Source organism: Carlito syrichta, unplaced genomic scaffold (genome assembly GCF_000164805.1).
Source record: "Carlito syrichta isolate Samal-C Ts95f unplaced genomic scaffold, Tarsius_syrichta-2.0.1 Scaffold289019, whole genome shotgun sequence".
NCBI lineage: Eukaryota > Metazoa > Chordata > Mammalia > Primates > Tarsiidae > Carlito > Carlito syrichta.
Genome location: NW_007233115.1, coordinates 1 through 27,822, shown reverse-complemented (window position 1 = coordinate 27,822; position 27,822 = coordinate 1). Strand labels below are relative to the sequence as shown.

At 45.7% G+C, this 27,822-nt stretch overlaps 1 protein-coding gene across 1 annotated transcript in view; it reads left to right on the top strand.

Annotated features, from left to right (window-relative positions):
* The window catches only part of LOC103256188 (integrin alpha-9-like), a 199,028-nt gene extending 174,752 nt beyond the window's left edge, over positions 1-24,276 (top strand). The window contains exons 15-16 of the mRNA XM_021710451.1: positions 8,620-8,739; positions 23,774-24,276. Coding sequence (XP_021566126.1) covers positions 8,620-8,739; positions 23,774-23,872 — 219 coding nt within the window. The 3' untranslated portion in view covers positions 23,873-24,276. The remainder of the gene's footprint in view (positions 1-8,619; positions 8,740-23,773) is intronic.
* The last annotated feature ends 3,546 nt before the right edge of the window (positions 24,277-27,822 follow it).

Below are 27,822 nucleotides of genomic sequence, written 5' to 3'. Positions count from 1 at the left end.
CTTCAGCCTCCCAACGGCGCGGGACTACAGGCTGAGCCACCGAGCCCAGCTAGGGTATGAAATTCTTAATGTGGCCTCCAGATCTTCCTGTCTCTCCAGCCTCACTAGTGAATGACTTCCTATGACTTCTTGTTCATTCTGTTTTCTCCAACCCACTGGTGAATGGCAGTGCCTCACTCCTGCCAAAGGGAATTTGCACATGCTGTTCCCTCTCCTTGGGATGGTGTTCCCTCCCCTTTTTGGCCAGTTAACTTCTACCTGTCCTGAAGCAATTCCTCAGGGAGCTCTTTCCTGACCACCACTACCCCCATGCCTCTCTCAGAGTCTTGTAGAACTATGAGCCTCTCCTTGTGGGACTTTCCATGGTTATGATTTTGCCTTTTTTTTTTTTTTGTCTGATTGGCCAACATTCTCTAGAAGTTGGAAGTTCTTTGAGAACAAAGATGCTGTTTTATCCATCAGTGAATCTCCACAATGTCTGACACATAGTAGGTGCTATATACACATTGGCTGGATGGATGAAAGGACAGATGAACAGACAGGGTAGATGAACTGATGGGCAGATGGATGGGTGAACAGGTGAGTGGGTGGATGAACAGATAGACATATAGGATGGATGAAAGGACAGATGAACAGACAGGGTAGATGGACTGATGGGCAGATGGGATGGACAGGTGGGTGAATGGATGGATAGATAGATAGACAGATAGGCAGACAGACAGGACTCTCCTAAAAAAATAACATTTACAAATGTATTTTTGAAGTAGAGAGAACATAATCCCACTCAGAAACTCCAGTTTCAAATTCCATGTTTTCGTTGCAGATGAATCATATTCATGCTTCATACGATGTGATGGCAGAAAGGATGTTGAATGTATTAATTTGTACATTTGTGAATCATACTTTGAATCACTACCCTGGTTCAGGTGACAGGAAGACGTGCATTCAAGAATCCACAGTTTACTGGAGTCCATAGGCAGGAAGTTTCATGATTACCTTACAGAGCAAAAGGACTTAGAACTGGGACTATGATCCATTCAGCTGCAGTTTTAGAACTCAGTTTTGTGTAGCCACAGGTTTCCCTGAGTTGGTTCAGGTGTTGCTGGGGCTAAGGAGAGAGGGACAGGACTTGTAAAAAAGGACTGAGTTGGCTGGGCATCAGTTACCTACCTTCTTTACAACCAGAGAAGCTCCACTTCTTTCTGTTTTATACATTGGGGTGCTACAGTAGATTTCCTATGCGAAAGGAAGCTGAAAATTGCTATGTTTCCAAGAGCTCAGAGAATGATTAATTCTGCTGAAAATAGGGAAGTAGGGCAGGCTTCTTGGAAGAGGAGATGTTGCTGCAGTCTCTCATTTAAAAAAAATGTTTTACTTGGCTTTAAATACTCAGTTTAAAAAATTTTAATAGTAAAGAGTAGAAAAGATTTAAAATACTCATAATCTCAGAAAACGTCTATTTTTATATTTCCTACCATTTTCTGCAAAGCTGAAGCTTTATATATTAAATAATATTATTTTTTAACACAGAATTATAACCCTTATCACTTTTCCCATATTATTACTATGTTTTCAAAAGTATCTAAAATTTGGAAATCAGGCAAAAAGATGATTCCACATCCTTTCAGTGTCATACTGGAGCCTTCCATATCCCTTTTCCACTCAAAGCAGGGCCATGGACCAGGAGCCTCAGTATCTTGGGGGAGCTTATTTAAAGTAAGGCTCTCGGTGGTCCCATTCCAGACTCACAAATCTCAGAATCTTTGCATTTTAACAAAACTCCTCACGTGATTCATATGCGTAATAAAACTTGAGAAGCACTGGTCTAACAGGCCTGCCTAACTCTCTAGAACCTATATGTGACTGCAAAGTTGCATATTAACTTGTAGAAAGCTGATAAGTTATCAATGACTCTTGCCAGTAATGATAAAAATGATTTCTTTCTAACTGAAAATATAATCCCGAAGGTTATAGTTTATTGCCTTGTAGGGTATTAGCCAGTTTTGTATTTGGTTTAATAGTCTGATTACAGCATTTTTTTGGTCTGTGACTATACTTTTTTTTTTCAGATGTCTTTAAACTAGCTTTACCATCCTTGCAGATTTCCTCAAGAATGAATAAAAAAAAAATCTTTACCATGTGTTCACTCTATACTTGTATGGGAATCATGTTTTTAACCTTTTAAAAATTATACTTTGACAGTCAGCTTTATTGTCATCATTTTTAATCACTCTATGATTGTCAGTCTTGTGATTGACCATCATTTACTTATCTATTGCCCTGTTGTTAGACATTTAGGATATTTCTAATTTTGAGCCAATACAATAATTCTGCAGTGGCTCTCTTTTAGCACAAAACTTTTTCTGTGTCTTATTATTTCTTCCCTTTGAGTAATGTCCATGTGCAGAATTAGTGAATCAAAAGTTATGAACATTTTTGAGATGGACAATAATGGAGCTTGTCAAATGGACAAGGGTGGAAGGGCATGCCTCGTGGCAACAGCCAGCAGAGAGGCCAGAGACCACAGTTCTCACAGGGAAAGGCTTCTACTGTCCTGCGAGGGACTGGAAAAGGTAAGGAGGAGACCAGATTGTAAAGGGCCTGGTATCCTGAGTTAGATGCTTGATATAAAGGGAAGCCACTGAGAGTGTAAAATGAGAAGTGACTTGATGAGTCCTAGGTTTTAGAAAGACAACTCCAGTAGCAGGGAGGTCTCTCCAAGCCTCCTGAGATGATTTTGGTGAAAGAAGACAAGTCCAGACCTGGGGCAGTAAAGAAGGGAAATAAGGATGGAGAGAAAAGATGTTTAGAAAGATACAGGGGCTTAACCAAGATCACCCAGCTCGTTGGTAGTAGCTACAAGACCTGATTGTCAGTGTTTACTGATTCTCCATGTAGTCTGTGCTGCAGTTCCTTCCTTTGGGTTTTTGGGTTTTTGTTTTTAATAGAGATGAGGTCTTGTTCTGTTACCCAGGCTGGAGTGATGCAATCATAGCTCACTGTAGCCTCAAACTCCTGGGCTCAAATGTTCCTCCTGCCTCAGTCTCCTGGATGTGCACATCACCACACCCAGCTGTTTTTTTTTTTTTTTTAGAGGTGAGTTCTTGCTATGTTGCCCAGGTTGGTCTCAAACTCCTGGGCTCAAGCAACCCTCCTGCCTTGGCTTCCCAAAGTGCTGGGCTGGGTCTTGTTTTTTAATCTGTGATGTGACTTCTTAGAACTACAGGATACTCATTACCCACAGATGAGAGTATTAGAGTCATGATGTGAGAGAACAGGCTCTGCCAAAGCATAGCACACGCGTCCAAGGGGACGAACAGCCTCATTCAAAATAATAAGAGATGTAGCACACATTCTGGGGAAGTGACAAGGCATGCTTGTGGAATTTGCCAGACTAAACTATAGCAGCTACTCTAAACTTCTCTGTATCCACGGAATCAAACCGCCAATGTGGTCTTGCTAGGATGCAGATTCCAGTGTCCCTGAGAGCCTTCAGGGTTAGCATAGGGGGCCAGACTTTACAGCTAAACCCCACTCAACTCACAACCCATTTCAGCCACTCATTGTCAACAAGAAGAGTTAACAGATTCTTATTACATACCAGGCACTAGACACTTCCACAGTACTGTTGCATGGTCCCATCTAGACCCCTATTTCACAGGGAGAAAACTGAGAGTATCTTGGCTGCCTGAGGTTGCACAGGACCAGTTAGAGCCAGCCCTCCCCCTACTCCATCTTTCCTCTTAGCATGAGACACTGTGAGTCTGAACATAGGGGGTGATTTGATCCACAGCTCTTGAGGCAGGAGCTCAAAGACATGAATCTGTCTGCCTTTAAAGACAGGAATTGCTCATCTGATCCAGATAGAAAACAGTGGATTTAGGGTGACAGACTTCAGAGCCCACTTCTGTCCCACCACCTCCCACCCCCAAATGTTCTTCCTTCAGGATTGCCTGTCGTCTGAAGATCGCTCTTTGTAACAGCCCCAAACTGGAAACAACCTTGGTGCCCATCAGTGATAGCATGAGTGAATAAACAGTGGTGTGTCCACACAGTGGAACATAATACAGCAATGAGAGTGGACATGTTACAATCTGGAGGAATCTCCCAAACGTAATGACTGGAGAAAGAAACCAGATCCAGCGGTTCACACATCCCTAGTAGTTCATGTCATCCCATTCATAGAAAGGACCAAAGCAGGTGACGCTAATCCAGACTGTTGGAGGTCAGGTAGCAGTTACCCTTGTGAGGGCTGAGACTGGAAGGGAGCATGAAGGGAGCTTCTGGACACTCCGTTTCTAGATCTCGGCACAGGTTACACAGGTGCATTTAGCACTCTCACTGTGAAGTGCAGTGAGCTATATACCTAGGCTATGTTTGCTTCTCTATTTATTAGACTTTAATAAATTATTTTTAAAAACTGAAAAATAGACAACGAGGCACAACCTCAAAAAATCTCCCTGCCAGCAAAGATAATGTTGCTAACAGAAACACTCTCCATTTGTGGAAGGTGGGCTCTGTGCCAGATGCTGTGCTGGGGGTGTTCCAAGGGGAGGGAGAACCCCCAAAAAACCAGAATTATCTTTTGAAAGGTGGGGCCCCTTGTAGGACAGGCTTTCCCTGCTAGGTGGGTGTTCTAGGAACCCATTAGCATCAGTGAACCAGCTAGTATTGTTGGAGAGGCTGCATTTGGCTTCAGTGAATTTCTTTTGAAGATTCTTTCAAGTGTTGACCCATTTAATGATGGGTGATTTACAAGTGCACCTGCCCACTCCACACTGAGTGTTCAGCAGTTTTTGACCCCAAACGGCATAACCTCGGTGTCCCACTCTTTCTATTCACCCAATCTTGCCCCCGAGCAACTTTTTTTGTTTCCCTGGATGAAAAAAGTCTTCAAAGGAAAACATTTTGCCGATGTGGAAGAGATGAAGCAAAAAATGACAGAAACACTAAAAGGCATCAAGATTGAGTTCAAAAACTATTTTGAGCAGTGAAGAAAGTGTCTCAATAGATGTATTGCATCAAACAGAGAGTACTTTGAAGGTGACTGAAGTTTAAACATGTGAGAATAAATGTACAATTTTTAATAAATAAATTCCAGTTTTTTGGGTTCCCCTCGTATATGTATTAAACCCTCTGGAGAGGTGTTGATCTGCTATTTTGCAGATAATAAAACTAAGGTTTCAGAGAGGTAAAGCATCTTGCCCAAGGTCATACAGTGAGTGAACGTGTGCTGCACAGAGGGCTCATTCTATCCCAGAAGTGCCTACTGTGTTTTGTAGGCAGTTTTCTTTCTTTTCTTAAATTTATGTATTTATTTATTTGTTTGTTCATTTATTTACTTACTTATTTTTTGAGTTGGAGTCTCACTCTGTTGCCCAGGCTGAAGTGCAGTGGCACGCTCACAGCCACCGCGGCCTCGACCTGCTGGGCTCAGTTGATCCTTTTGCCTCAGTCTTCCAAGTAGCTGGAACTACAGGCATGCACCCCACACCTGGCTAATTTTTTGGTTTATTGTAGAGATGAGGTCTCACCAAGTTTTCCAGGCTGGTCTCGAACCCGTGGGCTCAGGCAGTCCTCTCACTTTGGCCTTCTAAAGTGCTAAAATGACAGGCATGAGCCACCATGCCCGACCAATAGTATGATTATTGATGCTACCCAACAATATTATATTATTACTATTCCTTAACAAAGGAAGCCAATATTTTTCAGTTCATCTTTGAGGAGTGATATGTGTAAACCTGAGCATTTATCAGAAAAGAGGCCAGTCGGCAAAAGCCTTTTAGATCAAGTACTGCATCAGTATATTGTTGTTACAAGCATCCAATTATCTATACTCTCATAAGCACCACAAATAAAATATAAACAGCACCTAGAAGATTCGAATGAGGCATTCAGGCTTTGAGAATCTGATTCCAGTATACTAGTGTAGTGGGAATCTTCCACAGAGAGACGGGACACCGAGGCTTCTTTGCCAGGAAGCAGCATTTATCTTTGCTTGCACCGGCTCAGCGGATTTGCATCCAAAGGCCAAGCCAGCAGTTTTCTTTCATATTCCCCCACATGGGAAGGAATGGTTTCTGCTCTGCCTGATCTTGAGATAATGTTCCAGACTCAGGATCTGCGGTGAAACTGCAGCAGCCTGTCTGTCTCATGGATGACCATTTACCCTCTCTCCTGCTTCAGCTGAGGGAATATGAGAGAGAGAGATGGCCACGTTTTTTTTTCCTTATCATTGGGGAAGAGACAGGAAATAATCCATTTAATCAATGAGTAGTCTGTAGAGAAGGCCACAGTCAGCCAGGCACACCATGGTGTGGGGTTGGCTGGGTTCAAATCTTGACTCTGCACTTGAGCTACATAGCCCAGAGCAAATCACTTATCCTCTCTGGACCTCCCTGTTCCCCTCTGTAAAATGGATGTTGAAAGCCAAACGTGGTGGCTCATGCCTATAATCCCAGCACTTTGGGAGGCTGAGGTGAGAGGATTGCCTGAGCCCATGGGTTTGAGACCAGCCTGGGCAACTTGGTGAGACCTCATTTCTACAATAAATCAAAAAATTAGCTGAGAGTGGTGGCGTGTACCTGTAGTTCCAACTACTTGGAAGTCTGAGGCAGAAAGGATCACCTGAGCCCAGCAGATCGAGGCTGCAGTGGCCGTGAGCAGTATGCCACTGCACTCCAGCCTGGGAGACAGAGTGAAACTCCAACTCCAAAAAAAAAAAAAGAATGTTGGCCGGGCACCGTGGGTCACGCCTTTAATCCCAGCACTTTGGGAGGCTGAGGTGTGAGGATTGCCTGAGCCCACGGATTCGTGACTATCCTATGCAACTTGGTGAGCCCTCATCTCTACAATAAATCAAAAAATTAACTGGGCACGGTGGCGTGTGCCTGTAGTTCCAGCTACTTGGAAGGCTGAAGCGGAAGGATCGCCAGAGCCCAGAAGGTCAAGGCTGCAGTGGCCATCAACGTGCCACTGCACTCCAGCCTGGGTAACAGAGTGAGACTCCAACTCAAAAAAAAAAAAAAAAAAAGTAGGTGCTGAAGACCTAATGGAGTGGTTGTATGAATTAGACTGCAAGAAAAGCACAGAACCTGACACAGAGGATATTTGATAAATGTTAGCACGAGATGGGAGTCAGGCCCTAAAATGTCTAAAGAAGCAGTGCTGGGTAGTGTCAAGTCAGTATTGTGCCCAGTCACTGCTAGGGCTCGAGCAGGAGGCTGGACCACTGGACTTTGGTGATCAGCGAGGCTTCTTGGCAGAGGATTGAGCTAGGTTAAGGCAGGCCTTTCCCAAGGGAGGATGGAAATCCCAAAGAGATGGCACAGCTTAGACAAAGACTTGTGGCTGGGCCAAGACTGCCAGGAGCCAAGGGAAATGATGGCTTCCCAGAGCCGGGATTTTTATGCTTCAGCTGTAAGGAACTTGAATTGGGCAATGGGGTGTTAGGGAGGGTTATCTAGCAGCACTGGACATAGTAGAGGCTTTGAATTCTACAAAACCAAACTCCACTGTGACCAGTGGGGCTAAAACAGAGCCAAAAGGGACAGTCTGTGGCGAGCTGATATGTGCTTCACAGTTGGTTCTCTGGCAGGAGGGTAGGGGAGCCCTGATTTGTTTGCCAATTTCTGGAGTGTAAATATTCCTACTGTGGCCCCTTTCAGAATACCATTACGGTGTCACTAGATGCAGAGTTGGGAAGAAATGCACAGTTGGCATGAGCTAATATGAGCTAACTCCATCCACCACTGAGTTTCAGTAAAAGTTGGCAAAACGGCTTCTGCACTAGACAGGGGTCCAGTCTCTTTCTTTCTCTCTCTCTCTTCTTCCCCCTTCCCCCCAGAAAAAGAAAAAAAAAGTTGGCAAAACTTGCCTAATTGAGAAAGTGGCTCCAATTGCATATGGCTCCCATGGAAAACCACAGCACAGCTTCTTGAGTGAGTTTCTTCCATACGCTAGGCACTGTACATGAGCCTTTGTGCGGCTCACAGTCTGTTGGGGAAACTGACGTTAATTAAATAATTCCACTAAGTTATACACTGAACTGGCCATTTGGAACGAAATACTGTCTTGCTGGGTATGGTGGTGTGCATCTGTAATCCTAGCTACTCAAGAGGCTGAGATGGGTGCATCACTTGAACCCAGGAGTTCGAGACCAGCCTGGGCACCATAGCAAGACCTTGTTTCAAAAAGGAAAAAAAAATCAATAAACTTACCATGAAACCATTAAAAAAAAAAAAGTGCTGTCTTACATAGAGCACATGCCCATGTTCTTTTTTTCAAAACCAAAATAAAAGGTCAACTGTTGTCTGTTCTGAATCAAGAACATCATGTGTCCTCGAAGGTTTTCACTACACTTTTGTGCACTTCATGATATTTAAATCAGAGTTGTCATTACAGCCCTTTCAAGACAATTGGATTTCAAGTGACTTTTCAGGTGCGAGTGAAAAATTCATCCATCTACAACCAGAAGAGGGCTCAGCAGAGTCCATATTTTAGTAACAACAATCTGAACACATCTCTTTAGTTCTTTCCAAATGATGAGTCCAGACTGGGCTCTGCCATGCAATGGCGCCTCCATCTGGAAAATGTTCTCACTTTTACATTGCTTCCTAGGTGGTCTTCGAGGCCTTGCACAACCTGGAGCCCCGTGGCTATGTGGTAGGGTGGATCATCGCCATAAGCTTGCTGGTGGGAATCCTCATCTTTCTGCTGCTGGCTGTGCTGCTCTGGAAGGTAAGTCTGACGAGCACAGGTCCTCATGGAGTCCCCACCCATGGACGCCCAACTCTCTTGCTTCTCTGGGGTGAGAGCACCTGGGAGGAAGTGTCCTGGTAAGGCTCCCTTCATGGTAGAGGTACAGCAGAGGGCAATGTCCCCTTCAGGCAGGAAATGGAATCTGGGCTTCTCTAAGGCCATTCCCAACTGAGGAATTAGACCCCTTCTGAGAAAGCAAAGTCTCCTCTTCTCTTACCTTTCCAAAGGAGTTACAGCAGTCCTAGTATAGGGTGGTGGGAACCCAACTCTGAAACAGACGCCTGGAGAGGAACAGCTAGGAGGGGGTGGTTACCATTTACTTGAAGAACAAATTAAAAAAGGAAAGAGCAATTTTGTATTCTTTTTCCCTGAGGAAGATGAGAAAGATTTCTGCCGGGAATACCCAGTTAGCTGGGATGGGCTACAGGTCTGGAATACGGCCTGGGTAGCTTCATCGGAACTTCTCCTGGCCCCATGGTGGTGTATTTGTGGGTGGCCCAGGGCAGAGATCCACCTGCCTCCTTTACCAGGGTATACCTACCAAAAGTCTTACCTCAGATGTCAGTCTTTTTTTTTTGAGTCAGAGTCTCACTCTGTCACCCAGGCTGGAATGCAATAGCATGCTCATGGCCACTGCAGCCTTGACCTACTGGGCACAGGTGATCCTTCTGCCTCAGCGTTCCAAGTAGCTAAAACTACAGGCATGCACCACCAAGATGTCACTCTCTTAAGAAGGAAGGGGTGGCCAGGCACGGTGGCTCAGAATCCAGCCTGTAATCCCAGAACTTTTGGAGGCTGAGGTGAGAGGTTGGCCTGAGCTCAGGGGTTCAAGACCAGCCTGGGCAACTTGGCGAGACCTTATCTCTACAACAAATCAAAAAATTAGCCAGGCATGGTGGCGTGTGCCTGTAGTTCCAGCTACTTGGAAGGCTGAGGCGGAAGGATCACCTGAGCCCAGCAGGTTGAGGCAGTGGCAATGAGCATGCCACTATACTCCAGCCTGGGCCACAGAATGAGACTTCAACTCAAAAAAAAAAAAGAAGGAAGGGATGTTTTTACCCCCCGAGTCCAGGATGATTTCTTTGCGACCCACTCTTCTCTCAAAGGTCGGAGTCTTTTTACTTCATGGCCTCTTGTTCATCAGTAATGGTTCAGAGTCATTATGTGATGGTCTGTCCCTCCGTTGTTTCCACTTTGTCCCCAGTTACAACATAGCACCCAGGACCATAGCTGGGACTTCCCAACATCAAAGTCCATACTTCTCTGGTATTCCAGGTTTCAGATGCAGGTGGGAACAGTGTCTTAGATTATTATGGAAGGATATTTTAAATTCAAATAATTAATTTCTTTGGGAAAATAATATGTATTTATTGAACGAACATGATGCATACAATTTGGAAAAAAAGTTGCAAAACACCCAGGAGTTCACATCCCAGAACCATAATGAGCATAATGTTGTCTCTTTCTTTTTCTTCTTCTTCTTTTTTTTTTTTTTTTTTTTTTTGAATTGGGGTCTCACTCTTGTCGCTCAGGCTGGAGTGTGTGTATGATCATGGTTCACCGCAGCCTTAACCTCCTGGGATCAGGAGATCCTTCTGCCTTATCTTTCTGAGTAGCTAAGACCACAGGTACACACCACCATGCCCTCCTAATATTTTTATTTTTTGTAGAGATGTGGTCTGACTATGTTGCCTAGGCTGATCTCAAACTCCTGGGCTCAACCAGTCCTCTCACGTGGGCCTCTCAAATTGCTGGGATTACAGGCATGCATCACTGTGCCCAACCCTTTTTGACCTTTTTTTTAGCATATTTAGATATAGACCAGGCATTCTCATCAGATCAACTTATTTTTGAATAGTGTGTTAGTTCAGTTTTCCAGTAATATAATCAACATATTATCAGACAAATCATCTCTAAATTTAAAGCCATGGTTCAATTATTAATCTGGAAAAAAATTTAGTAAATATACTCAGGGTTTCCAAGATGTCTAGAAACATAGGAAAATAATGTGTTTATTGTATCTCTTTCAGATTAACAATTGGAACCACTGCTTTAAGTTTAAAGGTACTTTACCTCAAAAAGGTATTTGGAAGTTGAAAAAAATAGGTTGAACATAGTACTTGAAAATAAGTTTATCGTATGCTTTTTGGACTTCCTGTGAACAGCTTTGCAATCTACTTTCCCCTGGAGATGAAACTATGGACATCTTTCCATGTTGTTCCTAACCTGTTTCCAGCACTGTCTTAAAGCTATTGTGTCTGTGGTTCACGCTTCTTATAGCAGTGCCAGAGTGAATATCCTTGGAGTCAAATATTTGCACAAATCCCACATTATGTCGTTAGGTTGAAACCTTAGATGTGGAATTGCCAAGTCAAAGGAATGTATATTTTACGCCTTGTCTTACTATTGCAAATTGCCCTTTAGAAAGGTTATATCGACTCACCCTCCCACAAGCTGTGTATCACAAGTGTCTGTTTTCCTGTCTACTTGCCAATAGTGGATACTACCGGTTTTTTGTTTTTTAATCTGCCAATTTGTTGTTTATTTAATCTGCTTTGCCAGATAGATGCTTAATTCTTCCTTTTCTCCAACTCCAGCTCCTTCCTGCTGAGGCGGCCTCTGGCCTGTGGGTGGAGAACAAAGCCTGCTCAGTGTCTGAGATCTGAAAAGACAGGCTTCTCACTGAGTTGAGGGCTCTGGGGTGTGTGTGAGTGTGTGTGTGTGTGTGTGTGTGTGTGTGTGTGTGTGTGTGTGTGTGTGTGTGTCAGAGAGAGAGAGAGACTGACTGACTTCCTTTTGCCTTTATATGGACTCTTACAATGAGAGGAGCTGCTTCCTCCGTGGTCGGGTGTGTGGGCTCACCCAGGGCACACAGCAGGAGTACTGTGCCCATGCCTCCCCACCCCATGTGGCTTATGTGCCCTTTTCTGGCTGCCCCACTTGGCTTGGCTGTTCAGGGTGTCTCACCTCCTCTACTCTTCTTGCCCGCCATCTGCTTTCTTTGCTTTTTCTGTGTTTGTTTAAAGAAAGTGTGGTTGCAGGAGACAGCTGTCTTGGGTGGCCAGAACCCTGGGGTCACCCAGCTGGGTGGGATCCATAGAGCCAGGACCTGAGAAGGCAGACTTCACCCTATGACACAGACTGGGTGGGAGAGTGGGGTCACAGCAACCAGGGCACACCACACACCTTCACCCAGACCAGATCTGGCCCTACTAATGGGTGGCAGGAAAGCTTTGAGGAAGCCGTTAAATGAGACTGTGTGGGTCAAAACAACCAAGCTGGTCACCCGGGAATAGTGTTTTATTTCACTCACACTTAGGAAACCTTGCTTTGACCTGAACACTGGTGCCTTCACCAGGATGCAGTGAAAACTGTGCCCCTGCCCTGGTCTGGGCCACTTCACCAGATCTCTTCCCTGCCCTGGAAACCAAAGAAGGCACTGTGAATCCCCCTCTCGCCCTCAGGGGGGATTAAAAGGTCATATAGGACAGCACAGCAGATGAGAGCAGTTTTGTGAACTGACAGCTGTGGCCTGCACTCCTGGTTCTCACACTTGCCAGCTGTGAGGCCTTAGGAGTGTCACTTACCCCTCTGTGACCCTTAGTCTCCTCCTCTGTAAAAAGAATACCAGCATATCTAGCTTGATATGTAGAGGTTATGTAGGGAAAATACTTAGCACATGGATACCCCCAGTAGAAGGCAGAGAACATTTCACAAATGAGGTGTCATTCGAGTCTGACCTTGGGTTGGGTTTGATTTTCCAGGCAGGGAAGGGCCGATGGATATTCCATCCAGAGGGAAGGAGAGGTAAGAAAATAAGCAAGGTGTGTGGGGCACAGCCTGCAAGGTTTATCACGAGAGGACAGTCGGTGACCCCCGGTGAGACCATCTACTACAATTGTGAAGGCCTACTACTAACTAGGACAAAGGCAGGGTATGAGAGGTCTGTAAGCAGAGCAGTGCCGTGACCGGATCTGTGTTGAGAAAGATCTGGTGACAGTGTGGGGATGGGGACAGTTGCCATGGAGAGGAAGGGACCAGGTTAGGACAGGTTTGGTGACCAGTTGGACTTGAGAGGTCAGGTGGAAAGAAAGAGTAGCCATCTCTCTCATAATTTCAGACCAAGGGTGTTTGCCCTTAAGCACAGTGGGGAAGACAGGATTGATCGATGGACTGATTTTGAGTAAGAGTCTTACTCTGTCGCCCAGGCTAGAGTGCAGTGGCACAATCAAAGCTTACCACAGCCTCAACCTCCTGGGCTCAGGTGAGCCTCCCACCTCAGCCTCCTGAGTAGCTGGGACTACAGTCATGCATGACCACACCTGTCTAATTTTTTTTAATTTTTGTAGTTATGAAGTCTCATTATGTTGTCCAGGCTGGTCTTGAACTCCTGGGCTCAACCAGTCCTCCTACCTCAGCCTCCCAGAGTGCTGGGATTACAGGTGTGAGCCACCACGCCAGGCCAGGAAGTCAGGATGAGAAGTCTTTTGGGAAGAAGAGGAGTTTGGTGTTGGGCTTTCTTTTGAGTGTGTGGTGCCTACAGGAGACCAGGAGATAAGGCTGGGCTCCACTCACTCCCAGTCGCCCCCTCCTAGCAGAGGGAGGGTCCACAGAAGGAGGCTCCGTCTCTCTGAAGCTCTATGTACCACATCATTCTCCTCCCATGGCAGACTGGCTTTCTCAATATTTCCCTTCACGCTGTAGAATGTGGTTGCCTCCAGCCCTCCAAAGTCACATCTCAGAGACTTGTAGCCACAGACATGAGGGCTCAGCCACCTCTGATTCCTGGTTCCACATGTCTAGGGGAGAGAATCTGCCTGGCCCATCTCAAGTCACATGTCCACTTTCGTCAACTGTGGCCAGAGGCAGAGAGTTGACAAGAAAAGAATCTGCCTGGCCTAGCGTGGGCCACGTGTCTTCCAGGGGTCCAGACAGCTGAGTCTAGGGTGGAGATACAGGATGGCAGTTTGGGGTAAGGGACGCAGGCCCGAGACAGTGGCAGTGGGGGTGGGGAGAGACTCATAGAAAAGAAAGAATCTAGGCAGATACCCCCAAGGCATTCCCTCCAGCAGGACTTGATGGTTGTCAGTGGTGCTGCCGTCTAAACTGCAGGCTAGTAGATCACACCAGCTAGCTGTGCTGTATAACATGCTGTGCTGAATTGAGTGACTTTAAGCAACCATTACACTATATCTTATCAATTTCTGGGTCAGGGATTCTGGAAGGGTTTGTTGGGGTGATTCTTCTACTCCACATGACATTGAGTGGGGTCACATAGTGGCATTTGCCTGGTGGCCAAGCTGGTTTTCAGAGCCCAAGACAGCTTCCCTGACATGCCTGGTACATCAATGGGGACAGCTGGAAGGCTGGACTCAGTCGAGTCCTTCTCATTCTTCATGTCAACTCAGGACCTCTCCACGTGGTCTTTCCAGCAGATGGTCTGACTTTTTGTATGGTGACTTAGGCTCCAAGAGACCACAGTGACAGTTACCAGTTCTCTAAAAGACTAGCTGGCACAGTGTCATTCTGCCCATTCTGTTGGTCGAAGCTGTCACATACCAGCCCAGGTTCAAGGAAGGGAAATAGACCCTGCTTCTCAGTGGGAGAAGTGGCAACAGCTTTGTGGCCATCTTTTATTGGCCACATACATGATGTTCAGAAATTGGGTAAAATCTTCATCTTTTCTTTAAAAGTCAGTATCACAAAGGATAATTCGCCTAACTAGAAATTTTAGGCTGTTTTACAATAGACAAAACCTCATCTCTCTCCCATGGTGTCATCGATAATATCACAGTTGGACTCCCTTGGGGAAGAGAGACAAAGAGTAAATTGTAGTGCAACATTCATGTTGGCATAGGTAGTCTGTTCAGGCAAAGCTATAATGTAGTAGGGACATGGCAGAGGGACTTTCCTTAGGAAAAAAGTATTTTCTTTCTTAAAGGGCTACCTATCTGATGACTTTATAAGATGTTGAGGCTAAGCTCGGTGGCTCAGCCTGTAATCCCAGCACTTTGGGAGGCCGAGGTGGGTGGATTGCCTGAGCCCGCGGGTTCGAGACACACCTGGGCAACTTGGCGAGACCTCATCTCTACAATAAATCAAAAATTAGCTGGGCATGGTAGTGCGTGCCTGTAGTTCCATCTACTTGGAAGGCTGAGGTGGAAGGATCGCTGGAGCCCAGCAGGTCGAGACTGCAGTGGCAGGGAGTGGCCACTGCACTCCAGTCTGGGTGACAGAGTGAGACCTCAACTCAAAAAAAATAAAAAATAAGCGTTGAAAAGGCAAACAAAATGTAGGATTACTTTAAAGACTTACATATTCCTAAAACTTCAACTGCTGACCTCTTGTCTTCTCCAATTCTTATTTCTACACCCCAAGAATGATATAGTAAGTGTAGTGAATAGAGTTCTAGTGTCACATTGACAGTACAGGGCATAGAACCCTGTTGATCAGTGTGCCTGAAGTCTAGCCTATCGGAGATCGTAATGGTTCTGGTTTATTCCATATATAATTGTGCATTTCGTGTTTAATTCCCTCCATTCCTTTCAAGGGAAAAGCCATTGAGTGGACCCAGGTGCCACTGCCGACCAGTTGCCCACCTCCCTGAGAGCATTTGAAAACAGACAGGCAATGTCTGAGTCCTGCTCCCTTATAGAGCCATGCCTCTTGAATGTCCTTTTAGAGTAGCTCTTGATGTTGCTACTTATGGTGGACTGCCACTGTCTTGAGCTCAGGAGCCAAAAGTGGTTGCTCCCCAAAGCATGCCACATAAACATGAATGGTGACATGGCACTGAAAGCTGAGCAGAGCACAACTGACTAGCTGTGCTGCATTCAAAGTGCCACAAGGCCTGTGGGTCTGCACTCCTTGGGCTTGCAAGATGGCCAGCACCTTCACTGGGCAAACAGTAGCGGGTCTCTACTAGGTGGCAGGCCTTGGGCAAAGGGACAGAGATAAACCACAGAGCCTTCACTCAGCCATGAAGACCTCTGGGAAAAGCAGCTAAGTGACCAGAGACTATGGCTGAGCAGAACCTGGAGACGTGAGCAGGCCTTGGCTTGTGCTACCAGCCCCTGACGGCCCCCAACCCCAGCACGTGCACTGTGGTGCTACTGTTTACCTGAAACAGAAACCACTCGTAGGGTCAGCAAATTCCTTTCCCAGAGCAGAGCTCCAGGCTGCCTGCCTAAGCGCTCTGCCAGCCCGGCCTCCTCATCTGCCCCTGATTCTCTGCAGCTCCCCAAGGGCCTTCCAGAAGGCCTGTCCGCTGGCATCTCAGGCATTCTCTCATGCTTGGCGGCAGCAGGCCTTGGCTCTGACACAAAATCCACAATGAGGGCCCCAAGCTAACCAGACCCTTCTTCAAATTCTGAAATGGATCCTAATCAGCCTTCCCAAAGCCGAGATGTTCGCAGACACTGGGAGCCATAATTTAAACTTTATGTGCAAAGATTACAGTAGCCTGCCAAACCACCATGCAGGAAGAAAACTTTGAAATGTGAAACGTTTTTTAAAGGAGCAACAGTCTAAATAAGTGCCCTCTCCTTCCCTTCAACTTCTGATGGGGCTTGGAGATGCTTGGGCCTGGCACCTCTTCAAGACAGTCATAAAGGTCTGTTTATGTGGAGAAGGTTTAATTGTCCAGAGGGACAGTAGGGATGACAGCTTTGTATGTGAATTGCACCTTTAGGAAATGTCTTCAACTCATTAAGCCAGTCCTAGTCATGAGAAAAGAGTAAAGATACTGGCATGGTTTCCTTTAGAAGAAAGATGACCCCCTTTCCTCATTTAGGGCTCCAAGCTCTCCCCTTCCCTTCCACCCCACTCCTCCCCTCCCCACTTCTGTCCCTGTTTGCAGTTTGCCAAAACACACATGCCACCACTCAATGAAAGAGAAAGCTCTGTATCTTCCTCTACCACTTTGAGCCATGGATGCCTTATCTCCTTTTCTTTCTCTCTTCCCTTGACCTTTTTGCCAGCCAAGATGGCTTGGAGCATAGGGAAGTGCCACTGCATTGCCAGGTCTGAGGCCAGTCCCTTCCCAGGAGGCCAGGGACCTGTTTGCTCTAATGGCAGAGAAGTAGGCTGCAAATGTGTTTGCCACCCCTCCAAAAAGGGCGGCCTCGAACTCTCTGTCAGCTGGGGCTGTTCCAAGAGCCTGCTGCTTTAGGGCTGACTCTGGGTGCATGGTTTTTATTTGAGAGCATTACTTCTGACCTCAAGCAGAAATGCTTAAAAAATAAATCTGTGAAATGGCTTGGAGAATGTATAAGTTTTGGCAGCCCCTCCTGGGGTCATGGGGTTATCACCTTCCCTCCAGATTGGGCTGTGAGGACCTTCCTTGCTTCTCCTTCAAAGAAAAAGAAAACAGACACATACGTACACACACACACACACACACACACACGCACACACATGCACGCACACACACACGCATATACCCTGCACGCTGCCTCAATCAGAACCATGTGCCACAGACATTCAGTGGGGGCTTGTTTACATTTGGAAGTAAATACTGGGCTGATGTTGCTCTGTCAACATTGCAAGATAGAGACATACTATGTAAATAGTCAAGTCACTGAAGAGACCCATAAACACAAGGCCCTGAGTTAGTTAGTCCAAAGGAGGAAAGTGTCCAAGGTCCTTGGAATCTCTGCCCAGAAAGCAACCCAAAGGCCAGGGAGTGGGGATGACCCCCCAAGAGACCAGACGCCACTGCCTTGTCCAGTCAGCCTGTCTCACCCTAAAGTGAGCTGGAAGGGAGAGGCTGGTGCTGCTGGCGGGGTGCCCCAGTCAGGCTCATGCCTCATGCAGCACTCCCCTCATTAGGGCTCTTCAGGGGAGTCTGCTGTTTCCCTGGGGCTTGGGGGCAACTTTTGGATACAAAGCTATATCAGATAATTGTGTAAGTCTGTCAGGAGGGTTGGGGAGCTGCTCTTTGGGGCTACAGGCCCCCATCATGGTCGGCACAGATGTGAAACCAGAAAGCGCACTGCCCCTTCAGCCTCCAGCCAAGCAAAGCTTGGCGCGAATCTCCCCCTCTAGGGTGTCTGTGAGTGTTTCTTCTGCTACAGACAGAAGAGTTAACAGAGTCCCTTGTCCCTCAGGTGGCAAAGCAAGCTCTGGAAGGTTCCAGAAAAAGTGCCCCAAAACAGTCACTCCATTGGATGGAAGTGAGTGTGGGCTCCTGAGGGTCTGACTTAGCTCACTATTAGTCATTTCCCAGCCCCCTCAGGGACATAGTTGGCAGCAAAAACAGATTTGCCCAGCACTTCTCAAAGTTCTCCCCAAGGAACCCATGAGCAGTAACGAGAGCGGGCTTGTGTGTCTGAGGGAGGCGTGCTTAACTTTGGGGTGCACTGACTGCCTGAGTGTAGGGGAATGTAGGTCCTGGCAGTCATGGAGTAAGTAGGACTGGGTATAAAGTAATATGATGGGCTGAAGGAGCTCCTCTGGCATGTGAATTAAGAGTGACTGACTGGCCAGGCACGGTGGCTCAAGCCTGTAATCCCAGCACTTTGGGAGGCTGAGATGAGGGGATTGCCTGTGTCCACGGGTTTGGGAACAGCCTGGGCAAATTGGCGAGACCTCATCTCTACAATAAATCAAAAAATTAGCTAGGCATGGTAGCGCACACCCGTAGTTCTGGCTACTTGGAAGACTGAGGCAGAAGGATCACCTGAGCCCAGCAGGTTGATGCTGGGGTGGCTGTAAGCGTGTCACTGCACTCCAGCCTGGGTGACGGAGTGAAGTTCCAACTCAAAAACAAAAAAAGAGTGACTCACTTAGACCATGTGTCTCAGGTAAGAGAACCACAGATGCTATCTTATGATATCATAAGTCAAAAATGCATTTAACACCCCAATAAGTCCATCATAAAGTCAAAAAATGGTTATGTCAAGCCATCATAAGTCAGGGACTGCCTTGTTCTTGTTAGATGATCAAATTCAGGGTTATTATCTTTAATTCAGTGTTATGCAAGGGATGACAAAACCTAGCTAAATTTTGTTTTCACTTCCCCAATCCTAATTGGCACTCCATTAGAAAATGTAAAAAAAAAAGAAAAGAAAAGAAAATGTAAGCTAGAAAGATCATTCTTCATATATTAATCTGTATTTATTGAGATCTATCAGGAATAATATCATGCCTACAGGAGACTTAGCGGCTACCATGCCTTTTCCAGTTCTTACAAATTACTTTAGGTGACTTGTTTTCATGGGCTGTTTATTTTGATTTTTTATTTATTTATTTATTTTTGAGTTAGAGTCTTACTTTTGCCCAGGCTGGAGTGCAATGGCATGCTCACAGCCACTGCAGCCTCAACCTGCTGGGCTCAGGCGATCCTTCCGTCTCAGCCTTCCAAGTAGCTGGAACTACAGACACATGCCACCATACCTGGCTGGTTTTTGTGATTTATTGTAGAGGTGAAGGTCTCATCAAGTTGCCCTGGTTGGTCTTGAACCCTAAGTGTTGATATTTTTTCCATTCTGATGAGATTCTCAGACAGTCACTATGTTACATGAGTTAAGAGTCCTGGACTTACATAGAAGGGCCCTAACTCTGACACCTATAAGACATCTGAGCAAGAGCTTCCCGTTCCGTTCCTTCAAGCCTTGCCTACTCCCCTCATTGGCAAAACCAAGATTAAAATCCGATAATTCAAAAAACTATAAACGTTAATTAAGTGAGCATAACTGCATATGTTTTGTGAATTCAAAAACTGCATAACCATTTAAAATATTATTAAACGAAGCTTTACTTGTTTCATTCAAAACTTAAAGAAACTTTTAAAATTGAATTTTCTAAAAACATTCCCAAAAATCTTTGAGGAAACTTGACATGGGACAAGGACTCTGTGCCGTTCCCCCTTAGTATGGCCTACAACCTACAGTCCTGAGTTCACTTTGGAGACGACAGAAAAAGCTGCCATCATGTTTTAGGGCTGGAAGCGGTCTGGGAATGCCATTGATCTCTTGGACAGAGACAAGGACACTGAGGCTCAGAGCCAGTAAATGACTGTCCTCATGGCCTAGGGGGTAGTTAGTTGGAGCTTGAGTAGTAATCAGGACTCTGGGCTCCTTATGCCACGTCTCTTCCATGTGTCTCTTCTGAATAGGCCATTATGGTACTGGGTAAGTCTGGTATGACTTGTTTGCAGGAGACCAATTGCTCACTGTGTCCAAAGCTAATACCAGGCTCTAAGCAAAAGTACAGGGTAACATTCTCCTTTTCTGGAATAGTATAGTTTGATCACATAAGAAACAATATTAGTTGACAGGGTCATCACTAGACTAGATGGCCCCTTTGTGCAAACTAATAAACAGCGCCCCTTTCTGAAGACCCTTTACATCCACATATGAGAAAATCTGTCTGAAAATTCAGAAAATCCAATTCTGTTAAAGCAAGACACTCGACTGCCATCTGTTGGAAGATAGTTGTAATAAATATATTCATCTGTGATACTTGTGATGTGATATCCCTATCCCTTATATACAGTGCACAGCCTGCATGACTGTACCCACCACTGTCTAGCCTTGAGAATGTGTCACGTTTTAATAAAAGGGCTTTGGGCTCCAAAGAAGAAATATACAAATCAGTGGCAGCTCCAACCGCCCATCGAAGAGATTACACACAGGTTGTGTTGGGAACGGGACTGGACTGCAGCTGAAGAGGGGGATATCGTTTACAAGGCTGTCTGTGAGAGCCACTTCACAGGCACTGCTGGCTGGGGAGAAGCTGGGGGGTGATTCTCAGGCCTAATGCTGACACCACTCCACTGAGAGAAAAGAGTCTGCTTTCTGGGTGCCTGCAGGAGTGACAGTGCCTTCACTCTGTTGGCTACCAGGATGACATCCGTGAAAACCTGAACACAAGAAAGCCAGGTGTGCGAGTTAGTTCAGTATTTTACATCCTTTGTTTATCATTTACACGCTCTATCAAATCCTGAAACTAGCATAGCTACGAGAAAATGCCTTTTGTCCTTCCTAGATGAAGGAGAAAAGCTTGGCTCAGCAGGACAAGGCACACTGATGTGCTTTCTATCTAGAACCCTGTCAGCTGCCTGTCTGATTCATTCAGTAAGTCAGCAAAAGTATACCGAGTTCTGCACCAGCTAACTGATGCTGCATAATAAACCACCCCAACATCCAGAATCTTGAAAGCAACATCCATCTACATAGCCCATGTTCTATGGGTTGGCAGTTTTGCCTGAGCTCAGGGGGCCATTCTTTAGTCTCAGCGAGACTCTCATATGCATCTGCAGGCAGTTGGGGGTTGCTTGGTCTGGGAGAGACTCAGCTGGTAGTCTCTGAGCTTCCAGCAGTTCAGACCAACCTGTTTGCATGGGGGCAGAGCAGGGTTCTAAGCTAGTAACCGAATGTGTACAAGAGCCCTTGGGGACTAAGTATGGACTGACGCGGCATCACCTCCCTCTCATCTAATTGTCAAAGCAAGTATCAGCGGAGAGTTAAGGCTGGGAAAATAGATTCCACTTCATTATGGGAACAGCTGCAAAGTCACATGGTAGAGGGCACAGACACAGGAGGAATAAAGATTTGTGGGCATTTTTGCAATTTATCACTAGTACCAAGAATAGGTGAGATGCTAAGTACTAGAGATAAAAAACAAAATGCTGCCTTTAAGGAGTCCTAAGACAGATGCAGAAGATAATATGGAAGCAGACTGTTAAAATTCTGCTTGATTAGTATCATGGTAGGGATATATTACTTCTCTGTGATTAAAACTGAGGAACCTGGGATTATTAACACATTACGCCATCCACAGCCAGAGGTACATGCGAAGCAATCTTATATCCCTGTTATACCCCAGCCAGAGTTTCACGCTGATGCTGTCCTCAGCATGGGAGATGCATATGACCCAGCCCATCTGGTCATATTTGCCTGGCCAGCCACATCTTTGTCTCTAAAGGATGATATTTCAAGCGTAGCTTCTTAGACATTTCCATTCATACTGGGTCTGCTTTTCTGGCCTTCTGTAGCTGTGCAGTGAGGGTGATGACAATGACTTTTTGTAATTAACCAGAACATTCCATATCTCTTGCAGGGGGGAGAAGGTGGTAGAGGTTTGAGGGGAAACAAGCATATGTGTGGGGGTGTCAGAACATGGGGTTTGGATGAATGTGATCTTATGCTGGGAAGAACCCTCCAAGGCAAAACACACCAGGAACTCAATGGCTGTTTTACAAAACTGGCCTTGAGGATTGACGCTCAGAACACAAGACTTGCCAGCTTCTAAGAAAGCTTCTGTTCTGTCCCAGTCTTTCAAACAGTGCCACCTGGTGGACTCTAAGTGCTCAGGACCTCCTTGGCAGTGTGGGTGAGACACCACCACCCCCCTCACCCCCCACTCCCTCCACCCCCCACCCCCCGCTCCCACGGCTCCCTTGACTGTTGTTTTATCTGGCTAGGCCTATAGGCCCCTTTACAGAGATAGGAAGACGGTGCAGCAGACAATTTCTGGTCTGCACCTACTTCCCCCTCCTTGAAGGATCCCATGATCATCACGGTGGCTGTGATGCTTCCCTGGATGCCTGGTTTCTAGCAAAGAAGTCTGAGGACAAACAGACAACAAAGATACTAGGTGTGCCCATGAGAGCCGGTTCTGCTTCCCAACTTGTTTAAGGCACGTCTTATATATGCATGTACTGTTGGCAGCAGACCTCAGAGATGCCTAGTCTTGAGAGTTTTCAGATATGACTCTGGGAATCACACACTAATGATACCGCGGAACCACAGACCCGCAAAGCAATGTCTCAGGTGTGTGCCTCTGTTTGAATTCCCCATTCAAAGGGACTATAACAAGGATTTGAGTGCAAGTCGTTGATTTGGGAAGTGACCTCAGGAACAACTGTTGGGGAGCTGGGAGGTGAGACATGGAAGGGAAGGAAGTCAGTCAGGGATGTGTTGTCAAGCTGCTTACCCTCTAACAAGTTTCCCTGGGAAACTCTGGCAGAACACATACCTCAGGGTTATCCCACCCAAGGGGACAGGGAGCCGGGACATTTGTGCGCCCTCTGTGATCAGTCATGCTTAAGGGCAGATGCAGAGAGTGATGTCTGGCCTGAGAAACAGAGTCCACTAATGCTGCTGATAAAAGGACGAGAGATTCCAAGTCTCTTTGAGCATGGGAGAAAAGGTAAGCTTAGGGCTACAAGAAGTGGCTTAAGTGTTTGGTGGGGGTGGCTGTGATGACTGGGTGAGAGAACCAGAAACTCGTCTTACCATATGTGAAAAGTCATAAGATCAAGTGCAACATCAGCGTGGAAGGGTTTCTTCAGAACTAAGCCCAAGGAAACTGCTGTCAGGGATCAGGACAAAACACTAGTTCTAAGTGAGACTGTGCTGCTGACTGTGGGACAGGACAGCAGGAATTCCACAGGCTTAAGAAAAAGATCTAGATAACAGCAAGGTAGACTGCAGACCTGTAGATGCATCTAAAGGCCTACCATGTGATAGCAGTACTTATCAGATAGTTCCACAGATGACTAATATCGCTCAGGATAATAGATCTATCAAGAGCCAAAGAAGCTTGGAAAATGCCAGGTCCTCAAGTTTCTTCTCCCTGCAGCTATTGGATCTTTACCATTCTACTGTACATTACAAATCTCTAAAAGAAAGAAAGAAAGAATGCAGCATTTCCCAAACATATTTGACTGCGAAACCTTTTTTTTTTTTTTTTTGCTCCCAAACACCTTTGAACAGTTCTCAGTAACTAGTGTTCCCCAGTACAGTTTGGAAAACACTACACCAGAAGCATTTTATAAGGAACAATCAATCAACTTACTATAAGATTGCCTACAGGAAGGGAAGTCCACGCATTTTGAAAAGCGACTCCACATGACGTTTTTCTTGCCAGTGTGTTTTCTAAAAACAACTTAACCTGAACTGTCCCCCAAGCCTTCCCACCCTGCAATTGTAGGTCACATCTTCTCAGAGGCTAGAAATCAAAATGGCCAATTCTCCAGCATTTCTAACCATTTCTTTCTGCCTTCCAGATGGGCTTCTTTCGCCGAAGGTACAAAGAGATTATTGAAGCAGAGAAGAACCGGAAAGAGAACGAAGACAGTTGGGACTGGGTCCAGAAAAACCAGTGAGCTGCCACACTTCCATCACGTGACCCAATCACTAGCCTGTCATTCTTGATCTTTGTATCTTCCATATTTGGAAGAAGAAAATCTTCTCCAGATTTTTCGGAGGCCCCACTGATGCTGTTCTCTTCATCGTTCTATCAAGCCCAGGTGCCAGCCTGGGGCAGCCACTTCGGTCGGGTCACATGACCGAGGCCACCACCACTTCCTTTTGAAGATGAACTCCGAACTTGGGAAAGCAAGCTACAGAGCCGAGCGATATTTATGGATGCAACACGCATGGTCAACCCTCAGGGGAAAACTGTTACCTAAAAGTATTTTTATAAATATAAGCATTTTATACTGATTATGTCTTTATATTTGTATCGATGTTTTATTATTTCTATTAAATAGTTCTATAATTCATTCAAGCACTGATATCTGGCCTAAAATCTTGGAAGTACATGTGTGTGATTACAAATTTTAAAGGATGAAAATCTTACTGTACTTTGGAACTTGCTGTTGAGAAAGACTTGCAGATGCAATAAGCTGAAGAAACCTCAAGTAATGAGTCCACCAAGCTGGCAGTGGTGTGTATAAACTGTGGATGTGGCAGGCCCCCTAGGACGGTTCACATCTTTATTGCCTAGAGTCAAGTATGAAGTCATGAGCTAAAGAACTGTAAGTGTTTTTTCACATGTACCTTTCATTGGAAGATTCCCAACAAGACTTTGGATGGAAAACCTGATTCCTAGCAACATGTCTGCTCTGCATCACCCTTATGCAGCAGACATCTCACCCTCCTTCTACTCTGGTTGATGGACAAAAGCTTGGAACAATGCCAGTTGGTCATCTGGTAAACCTCAGAGCTCTTCTCATCCTGGATGTTGTGCCTCAGAGTTCACACACCACAAGGACTCAGTGTTCCCCACACAAAGACTTGGGTCTGAATGCTGTGAGGCATTGCCTTTTCACGGTCATTTTAGTTCAGAGGTCTCCACTTTCCTTCCCCACTTTGGCTGTCCCAGCTAATGATAATTACAGATTCCTTCCCAGAGAGGACCATTTGATGTTTTTTTGTTTGTTTTATTTTGGATTTGGTTTTTTTAAGTGTCTCAGATGGGGTTCCCAAGAAGCAGACCCTGAAACAAGGATTTGTGTGCAAATAACTTATTGCAGAAGTGTTCACAGGGGCTACCAGCAAGGGAATGGGGGAAGCAGGACAGGGAAGGAGAAAAAGCCAGGCAAAGGTGTCATTTCAGGGAAAGTTCCATGGAGTATAGCTTCAGCCTGATGAGGGGCGTTCCAGAAGGTAAGTTAGGCCTCCAAGTTGTCCCAACCTGAGGCAAGGAACTGGGCTTTTGTATTTCTGCATCTAGGAGAAATATAAAATTCTGCTCTCAGTTCCTGCTGGCAAAATGGCTCTCATAGCTCAGGGACGGACTTCTAAAGGAAAGCCACACCCTCATCCTGGGGGAGACACACAGAGATGATGCAAAAGAAAGGATGTAAAGGGTTCTAGACAAAGCACTGAAGGCCGCCCCACTCCCTGCATATGTGAATGCTGAGTTAAGACCTTCAATAGCCAAGCTCTCGGTGTGACAGAAAATATTTTGTCAGATGCACTGTGCTACCCAGTTACAAGAGATGATGGATGTATCATGCCCGGTGCTGACCTGGCCTATAGTGATCGCTCAATAACTGTGAGCAGCTATGGCTGCTGTTCCCGCTGATGGATAACCATCTAACAAGACAGAAAACATAGAGCTAAGTGCAGCAACTAACAGAGTCTTAATGACTTTATCCATCCTGCCAAAGGCCCAGCTGCATACAGATGCCATCCACACATCCAGTGGGAATGAAACAATATGTAAGACCAAAGATCCTTTTATAGGGCCTTGTTTACTGGAAGCTAACACATTGGGAGTTTGTGAACATTGTTGAAAAGACACCAAACTCAGCTTTAGGAGAGACAGGTTTTCTGTATACAGATTTGGCTAAAGTCTTGGCAAAATTATGAGGGTCCTGGGAAGATGTGAATTTGGCATGGAGTGTGTCTGTGGGTTTCTTGTTATTATGCAATTGATTCTGTGGCAGAAAGGTTATAAATGTGTCTTGCTTCCCTTCCTGGTGAACATGGGAACAGACAAAAAAGCCAAGGTCGATGGGAAGAACTGAGATGACCCTGAAGGTCAGGGATGCTGCTTCTAACCATGGGATGGAGGAACAGAGTTAGCTATAGGACAAGATCAGGCAAAGAAACCAGCTGTCACTCAGAGTTTGCCTATGAGTTTGATCAAAAGCAGTAAGAAAAGTAGTCTTGGGTGATTTTAGTCACTCATTTAACAGCCATGTATGTATGTCAGGCACTGTGCAAGGTGCTGGAGTTTCCCCAGAGCACATCACGGGCATATTTTGCCCTGGGGTGTCAAACTCTCCTGCAATGGCATGTAAAATTTGGATTTATTAATGGAACTCCATCTGCAGTATTCCTTTGATGGATTCTTGTTAATAATGTCATACTGTCCTTTAATAAAACATTTAGGATTCTTAGGTGATAGACCCAGGACAGCCCCATCAAGGGATATAGGTGTATTGGTGACAGAATACAATGGTGGCTTTCAGGCCTGCAGTTCTGCCAGCCAGAGGGCAGAGCCCCATTTGGGGAAGGGTAGACTCCTATGGGCAGGCTCAGAGCTGGATCCATTTGCTTCTGCTTGGTTCTGCGTGGTAGGCCCATATCAGCAGTTGAAAACCCAGGAGGTCACTAAGACTTTATAAGGCATAAAAGTTTAAGGAAACCATACTTGGCATCAACAGGAGTAAATATTGGCAGCCATCCCAGGAACCTGTCTGGGGTAGGATGGTGCCTCTGCTTGTCTGACCATGCTGAGTACAGGGGCCAGGAGCTAACCACTCAGCACAGCGATAGAGAAGGAAATCAAGTGTACTGGTAGAGCTCTCAATTTGGGCAGTTCACCAGTTCCATCCCAGTTCAGATGTCTTCAACATGCTTTCGAGGGAAACAGGCAGGGTAGGTTGACATGTCTGTGTTACCTCTCCAGAATATTCTTTTAAGATTCCACAGTATGATCTACTGTCTACCTTCCTGCTTTTGTGGGTTCACTGTGGAATCCTATAAGATACTCTCTTGGGCAGCATTATTTCAGTTTCCTTCAGCTTTTAGTTGTGTATTCAGTATGGTTTTATCCACCTGTCAGAGGGCTGAGATGCTTTTGAAAAAGGACCTTTATAAAGATTGAGTACAATGGTGCCCCTGTTTCAAAAATGACTCAATTTATCTAGGACTCAAGAGAGTCTGGAGCATCCCCAAAGTGAGATGTGGGCCTGTGATGCTAAGTGACCATGAAATGTAGAAACTAGGGGACACTAGTAGGAGGGGTCAGGGGCCTCTGGCTCGAAGGTGACCAACAGGCACACATCTGAAATCACGTGCCACTGAGGTTTCCTCTGGCAGTTCTTCAGGAAACCTCTGTCAGCATCACCAGCACTCAGAGGTTTGGTAAACTTTGCGGAGAATTCAGAAGCAATCCTTGAGCCAAAGGCAAGGAGGTCAAAAACAAACAAAAACCCAGCAGCACTCCTGGGAACATCTGGGACCCATATTCCATGTGGAAGGATAGTAGGTCCCCCAACGATTCGTGTGCTGCGTGCTACCTGCTGAACCCTAGCATAGTGATTTCTTGAAAGGTTATTTATGACTTTTATTTTGGGGTGAGGCATTGTGGCCAACTGAACACAATGATTCCTGGGTCACATGTGCCATGTACTCCTGGTGAAATGTATGTCTGGTTCCAACTTCTCAACATTTAGAGGTACTGCAAAGGATTGTCATGTGGGGCCCTGAGCAGAAAAAGGCAGGGTGAGCATCATTTCAGAAATGCTTCGAGTATGCACAGCTTTAGTTGATGTTTTGTTTTGATAGAGTAATAATATACACAGTGGAGAATATTTTC